At 41.7% G+C, this 8,409-nt stretch overlaps 1 protein-coding gene across 1 annotated transcript in view; it reads right to left on the bottom strand.

Annotated features, from left to right (window-relative positions):
- The window catches only part of intu (inturned planar cell polarity protein), a gene marked incomplete at both ends in the record, with an annotated part of 30,159 nt that extends 27,671 nt beyond the window's left edge, over window positions 1-2,488 (bottom strand). Inside the window, one exon of the mRNA XM_080859811.1 lies at window positions 2,397-2,488. Coding sequence (XP_080715937.1) covers window positions 2,397-2,488 — 92 coding nt within the window. The remainder of the gene's footprint in view (window positions 1-2,396) is intronic.
- Window positions 2,489-8,409: the final 5,921 nt, after the last annotated feature.

Here is an 8,409-nt window from a genome sequence, read left to right as displayed (position 1 = left end):
TGTCAGAGGTTTGTATTGAATGTAACGAGTGGCACAAGCTGTCAGACAATGCCTTATCTTAAGATGGCCGGCCCACCAAGCATCATGGATTGAACACAAAGCTGGAATGCCTTGCGATCATTGGCTGATCAGGATGTCAATCAAAGGAGTGTGCATTCCCAGAAAAGACAGATGAACAGGAAACACTCTTCTCTTCATAGAGACACTTGGTAACAGCATCACAATAGAAACCATGTGTTGTGTTATGCACAGGAAGAGATTCTAACTGCCCTGTGATAATACACACACGTGTCTGGATGTCTTCACCCTACATGCTGATCCTGCAACAACCCTCCTGCAACAACAACAACACACAATGGTGAATGTAGCTTTCCTCAAGTGTTTTGGGATCTTTCGACACTTTACCAGTTACAGCTGTCCTCGATTCTGGTGAGAGGTTGCTGACTGTACCTCTAAGGTGCTCATCCCGGTGAAAGGTTGCTTATGAAGACTGAACCTTTAAGGTGCTCATCCCGCTGAAAGGTTGCTTATAAAGACTGAACCTTTAAGGTGCTCATCCCGCTGAAAGGTTGCTTATAAAGACTGAACCTTTAAGGTGCTCATCCCGCTGAAAGGTTGCTTATAAAGACTGAACCTTTAAGGTGCTCATCCCGCTGAAAGGTTGCTTATAAAGACTGAACCTTTAAGGTGCTCATCCCGCTGAAAGGTTGCTGACTGCAACTCTAAGGTGCTCATCCCGCTGAAAGGTTGCTGACTGTACCTCTAAGGTGCTCATTCCATGGCAACAGTGCTCTCCCACTTCACATCACACCTATGATGTCACATGATGAGTTTCTGGGAACAGGATGACCACCACACCATCCACTTTGGGCCTCCCCATGTACCCTAATCTGGCATGGGCCAGCACCACATCTAAGACCCCTACTGGGTTGATTCGAGGCTGATGGCAATATGTACCTTACGCTATGACGCACAGAGTGAGGAAGCAACACCAATGCACTGCAACTCAATACAAACACAGACCACTCATTTCTGTCATATAACCGCGTGCGCCGAGGAAAGGACACCGTTCAGTTTGAAGAACATTTACTATGGTTTTAAACATTCTACAGGGTCGTCATCAAAGATGTTTCCAAATCTGTAGTTAGCACATGCTCCTATCTGAGCATAGGCTAGCTTTTAACACATCAGTGTAACCTACTAAGCGGTACAAACCCTGTGTCCCAATACATTAGATGAAATGCGCTATTTTCATTATCACTGACTTTACAGTGTCTTACTCAGAGTTATCGGAGACACTGTAACTTGACGCGGTTGAGGTGGTATCGCTTCCAACATCCCCGACATCTTCGGCGGCTTCCCTGTTCAGTGGTGCCCCTGAGCAAGATATACTAGCAGGTTTACACATCCGTTCATGTTCCATTACTCTTGACCCATACACTTTACTAGCTCTGAGCTTCAGGGAAACTTACTACAAAAAAAAAGAAACAAAGAAAAGTTCATTCGTTTCCCTGTGCACGTTGGTGTGCTTTCGCCTTATTTTGAGCATACGGGACTTTAGACGGCAACCACGTGATGCACACATAACTGCGTGGTTGGTCAGACATACCGTTACCCTGACAACATGGAAGCTTTCCATTAATCAGCATGTAAAAAACAAGACTGTCCCTCTACATTTATTTTACCAAGTTTGCTGTCCAGTTTTAATTTAGTGTGTAGAGAGATATTCAACATCCAAGAAAAACCGCATAGTGTGACTATTTGTTAACATACAACAGTGCATCTTCAGAAAGCCAGCTGATTTAGGCTCATCCCAAATGTCACACTCGAAGTTAGGCAATACCTCAAGGTTATACCAGCAGTTGTAGTTTAGGCTAGACATTGACCTGTCACTGGTTGAATTGTATACTGTCAACACAGTTGGATAACGTACAATTTGACTGTTTGACTGAAAAAATAGCTGCCAAGTTAATTAGACAACATCAGTCATAAAGTTAGGCATAATGGATGCAAGGGGTCTGCGATAGGAAGGACTAGATAGAAACGACTGAATTACACAGAAAACTTTACTTGCGACAGCAACTGTGCCACAAAATATTTTCCTGTAACTTACGTAACATCCACCGCTATTTTCCCGTTACGCTATCCTTGCAGTGTACCAGGGCATTCGGTGACAGCTTTTACCCGCAAACTTGCACGAGGTTTTTAAATCCCCAAAGGCATGCGAAGCAAATGCAGTCGTTCGCGTGTCGAGTATATCCAAATAATTGACGGAGTCATGCAAGCTCTTTGAAATCTAAGCTATGTAAAGTCAAACGTGATCAAACGTCATTCCAAAAACGAAATGAAAACACTCAGCCTGGACAGCACATCCACGAGTCTTCAAACCCACTGACCTGTAAAGCAGCACGCTGCGGATGGAGTCAAAGTCCTCGAAGTTTTTAGAAAGACATCTCGAGTTTCCCTCACCGAAGCCTATGTTGTACATCATTTATGCTTCATATTGTCGTATTCAGCAAAAATAGCTTGACATACTAATTTAGATATAATCACCACAAGCATTCTCTGAGAACGTCTTGTCTAGACTACAGGGCACCAAACGTGGATTTCAGCCGTCAGTCCGCCTAGTTGTCATCAGACTAAAAACTGCGCATTTTTATAACATACTTAAAAACAAAAAGTTTCAAACGAATATATCTTGGTGACTTGTTGAGCCTTCCTTCTCCACGACACGGCACAGTCATTCCCTCCTCGTCGCTCTTCTGTTCATTTGGACTGAAGTATTCTCTGCGGTCTTGAGTAATTCTCCAGACTCGTTCTGTCGAGCTCGTATGAATAGCGCGGTTGAGCGGCCCATTCTGGTCAGCTTTTCATCCCCCAGTCTCTCACTCTCTCTCTCTCTCTCTCTCTCTCTCGCCCTCTCCCTCGCGCTCTCTCTCTCTCTCCCTCGAGATCGTTCTCTCCCTGTAAACTATAGTAGGGTATTTCTTAGAATTGGGGCCTATTTCAGTCCACAGGGTGTAATTATATTAAAAATGAATTAAATCTAATTTTAGATCCATTAATTAGTATAGACAAAAACAAGCCTAGACTTTTTTTTATGGTTGCTCTTACTAATGATTTTCACAAATTTTATTGGTGTTTAGTGGTACAATATCTGTGTTTTGGTGTTGTCCGCCACCATAGTTTTCACATGTCGTGCCATATCTCAAGCATTATTTATCACAAATTAATAATAAAAAATATGCATAATGAATTTAATGTTACTTGAACTAATAAACTACATGCACAGATTAGGCATATATATGCATTTTGTACTTTATTTTGGTTCATTTCTACCTGTCCCATGGTTTAGCCGTCATTACCATCACACTGCATAAAGGCACTTTCCTACAGTTTTTTCATCAAATGTTTATTTGGTGGCCATGGTAACTTAATATCATAGTGGAGCACATGTATTTCAAGCTGCAAGACTGATGCCTTGATGTCCAGAAAATTAAGTAAATCTACTCTTTATTCTTTGTGTGGGGCATGCACACTTATTATACGTCATTACCATATGTGTTGTGTTTCTGTATTTTTGAATTTTTTTAAATTATTTTTATGATTTTAATAGTTAAAATGGTGTACATTACATGTAGAAAGTTAGCTACACTTGCTTAGCCATCCTCTTTGCTAGTAAGGCTAGTTTTTTGGCAAAAATGTCATTACCAGCACAGTCATTACCAGCACATTACAGCTTTTTGCTATAGGTTACGAAGTGATTTGTCATCACCGCAACACAAACTGTCATTACCAGAACTGTAATGTCATCACCATCACCATACATATTTTTGCCAAATAATTATGTATACATTACATAACATCCAACAATTATATATTTTGGACAATGTTGGACAATCTAAATGATCACTGTATAAAAAAAGTTGAGACATATGGCATTTACTTGACGACTTGACTATAGTCAATGATGTGATGGTAATGTCACATTTAATTGACATTTAGTTAAGAAAATGGCAAAAAATCTGAAATTCCCTCATCTTTTGGTCTCAACCCTGCTCATAACGTTGCTTCTGACTAAAGGACTGATAGTTTAATGTATACCAATTAGTCAAATTTGGAAAGAAAATTTGAGAGGAAAACCGTTTGAGAGGAAAATAAAAGGTTGGGGATGCCAAATACGGAAATAACTACGCAAATGCCTTCACACGAGTTCTCATTTTTTTATAACTATCAGATTTTCATACCACCTGCCTCTGTGTCGTGGGGGGTTTCTTGCTTTTCAATAACATACCTAACAACTCTAGAAGTTGCAAATGGCCCCTAATGCTAATCCGAATAGGACTGTAGGCTATAGGCTTCCCTACTATACAAAGACAACTGAAATATTTCCACTGACTGCAATAATCGTTTTGTGATATTCGACAGAGGTGTCATTGAAAGTTAAGTTAAATACCTAATTATTTGCTTAATCATGTTGCATGTCAAGTTGAACCAAATGTTCACAGTATGTAATTTTGTTGTCTATGAAATGTCTATGAAAAGCCAGAGGCGGGGAGTAACGTGTTTTGTTAAGTCTACTCTGTTACATTTAAAGTAAATGCAGAATACTGTAGCATGCAAGGCTACTGCAGTGCTTCTGTGTGGCGCTGTGAATGAACCTGTAAGTAGCCTAGTTCGCCCATAATACATGCGTGTTGGCTCAACTTGGCTGTTGTCAATTCTGTGCTTTTTGAATTGCCTTTGAATAGAGTTAACAGGAGATCCTCATTATTTGAAAACTATGGCTCTATAAAATCTTGATGTCAGCTTCCCAAAAGTAAAACTGGCTAGAGGGGAAGGAATTTAGGCCTACTTGATTATTGGCTTTTAAAATCAACTTTTATCTGGTCATGTTACATTTGCTAAGGAAGTGTATCCAATTGCATTTTTCGATTGTTTTGATTGTTTGCCTCTACAGCCAGTATTATGTATTTCATAATTATCAGATCATGTAATAATTTGATGTAGTGATATGTGATTCCTTAAATCTGTTGAAGTTTAGTCTCATATATTTTAAGTCTCAATTCATCAATTTGTTTCCCCAAAATTCACCAGCACTAAATGTAATCCTTGCCTAAAATAGCACCCCCTGCATCAGTAGGCCAAATTTCTTCAGCATCGTTCATGTATATCTTAGCAGATGCGGTCCCAATGTCACCATGTAGGTATGAATGAACAAGGCTTGATTATGGTGCAGGCCATATATAGCACCTGAATAAGGCACCAAAAACTAAAACGGCTGTTTTGAAGGGCCACCTTGTGGTAGCACCTTGAATTTGCCTCAATGATATTACACGTAACATGCTTCAAACCTAACCCTAACCTTTACCTAAGGATTTTTTAAGGAAGGTTTGAAAAGATTTTAAAACGTGATTTACAGCCATGGTAGACATATGTCTGCTTTGGAAAAAAGTTTGAAAGAAATTTACAGAAGTCATGCATCAGCCCCTATGGTACACTCCCTGAATCAGACAGAAAGTGCCTCTGAATTGTACTGAGTTGGGGTATTTAAGCTTCTTGCCCCCTGTGGATGAAATTAAACTAAATGTGGCGTCCAAAGCGTGTGGTGGTGATGCAGAATGTCAAATTATGTCAAGTTTTAATCATTACGTCACAAAATATTGGCTAGTGAAGCGGTGGATTGTTCTATTAACGTTATTCTCTAGTTGGCACTATTCCACAACAAAAGAGGCCAATTAGGGTCATGCACCTTCTAGAGGCCAATTAGGGTCATGTACCCTCTAGAAGTCAATTAGGGTCATGCACCTTCTAGAAGCCAATTAGGGTCATGTACCCTCTAGAAGTCAATTAGGGTCATGCACCTTCTAGAGGCCAATTAGGGTCATGTACCCTCTAGAAGTCAATTAGGGTCATGCACCTTCTAGAAGCCAATTAGGGTCGTGCACGTTCTAGAAGCCAATTAGGGTTATGCACCCTCTAGAGACAAACTAGGGTCATGCACCTTCTAGAGTCAACCTTGCCATGATAACATTCATCATTTCTGGAGAAACAGTTGTCAAGCTATTGCCAAAAAAAGTGCTTTGAGCCTAACCTAACTTCCGGGAGCACTAGCATGAAGGGACACTCCCACCTTGGTACGCAAACCTCCTGTTCTGTAAAAGCTGCAATTATGCCAAGTTCAATGTGGATTGGTGATGTCTAAGTATGTGATGTGTGAGGGGGAAAAAACAAGACGGAACACAAACACAGTATGAACGTAGATGCCACATTGGTCTCTGGTTTTTATGACAATGGCTCAGTTATATCAAACCCCAGGGCGGTGACGGTGGAAATCTATAGAAGTCTATCACAAAACATTAGTCTTTTGGTGGAAACCTATAGAAGTCAATCACAAAACCAGGGGCGTAGCCACGTGGTGGCCAGGGGGGGCCACGGCCACCATTGGTCAGAGAATGCCCACCCTGCCGGCCCCCCCAAAATCACAGCACGACAAAATAAAAATATGTATACAAAAAACCCTCCTGAACAGAAACGGTATAAAGCTGGAATAAATGCATTAGTATTTTTTTGTATCATCTTATATTGACATTTGTCACTTACGCTACAAGCCCCATATTGGCAGCATGTTTGTGAGTTTTAAAATAGTAGTTTTTGACAATCAAGTGCCACCCCAAATAAAAGACTGGCCAGAGCTGGCCCCCCCAGAAATAATGTCCTGGCTACGCCCCTGCACAAAACATTAGTCTTTTGGTGGAAACCTATAGAAGCCAATCAAAAAACATTAGTCTTTTAGTGGAAACCGGTGGAAAAAATGGGGTGCATGGGGAAATGTACAAGATGGCAAGAAACGTTAGAAAGGTAAAGATGTTATAGGGTCAGTGTAATGTCTGTCGGGCTAACACTATCCAGCATTTAAGTATGTGAGTGTGTGGTTTATTCAGACTGGTTATTATTAATAATATTATTACCGTGAAAATTTCTGTTACAGTTACTGGTTCTGTCCTTCCCTCCTGAGGACAACACTGTTTCGGCACGGATCTCAGACTGTCTTGCTGATATATCCACATGGATGAAAAACCACCACCTTCAGCTGAACCTGGCCAAAACAGAACTGATGGTCTTCCCAGCCAAACAGTTCATCCACCACAACATCAACATCAAGACTGACTCTTTATCTCTGGCTCCATCCAAAACAGCAAGAAACCTCGGGGTCATTATTGACGACCAACTAACCTTCACAGCCCACACTGCCTCTGTCGCGAGGTCATGCCGCTTTGCGCTTTACAACATCCGCAAAATCAGGCCGTACCTAACCCAGTATGCCACCCAGCTCCTGGTGCAAACCTTGGTGGGTTCCCGCCTCGACTACTGCAACGCCCTCCTAACGGGCCTGCCGGCATGCGTGGTAAAACCACTACAGATGATCCAGAACGCAGCGGCGCGCCTGGTGTTCAACCAACCAAAGAGGGCACATGTCACCCCGCTACTCACTGAGCTCCACTGGCTGCCAGTAGCTGCTCGCATCAAATTCAAGTCACTTATGCTTGCCTACAAAGTGCTTACTGGGTCTGCTCCCACCTACCTAAATGCTCTTGTAAGGGCAAATGTCACACCCAGGACGCTGCGCTCATCCAGTGAGCGTCGTCTGGCACTGCCCCTAGTGCAAGCAAGGCAATCCAGACTATTCTCAGTTGTAGTTCCACGTTGGTGGAACGACCTGCCTAGCACTACCAGAGCAGGAACGTCCCTCCCTACCTTTAAGAAACTCTTGAAGACCCAACTCTTCAAAGAGCACCTCTCTTCCTAAACTGGCACCTTGGCTCAACCTGCACTTAAGCAGCAACAGGCCCGCACTTCTTTTTTTATTCTTTCTATGTCGTTTTATAAGCAATATTTATGGTAACACCAGGTTTTTTTAATGCTCTTAGCTTGATTGTTCTCCCTTGTACGTCGCTTTGGACAAAAGCGTCTGCTAAATGACTAAATGTAAATGTAAATGTAAATGTAAAAGCTAGCCAAACCTAAACATCAGTCTCTCCTGCTTCAGCTGTAACTTTAGCATCTCATCTGATCTGCCAGTCCTGAACAGTGGCGGCTGGTAACATTTTTTTGAGGGGGGGCGCAGTTGGGTGGCACGGTTTAAATAGCACGAGAGTTCCACAATGAGAAGAAAACAGGTTTTGAGTAGAATATTTGTTACTGAGGTTAAAGGACTGTATATTTCTGCTTTCACTACATGACACTGCATGAGATGGTACATATGGGTGTGGTCTGCAATGGGAATAGGGACCAATCAGTACTGCACTGGATTACATCAACATGAATGATTGTTACACTATAACAATTACACATAACCAATATTATTAAGAAACATATCATAGTGGACATTACACTAAGCAACATAGA

Source organism: Sprattus sprattus (assembly GCF_963457725.1).
Source record: "Sprattus sprattus genome assembly, chromosome: 21".
In the NCBI taxonomy this organism is placed as follows: Eukaryota; Metazoa; Chordata; class Actinopteri; order Clupeiformes; family Clupeidae; genus Sprattus; species Sprattus sprattus.
The sequence above is the reverse complement of the archived record's forward strand: the minus strand, read 5'-3'. Positions and strand labels throughout refer to the sequence as shown.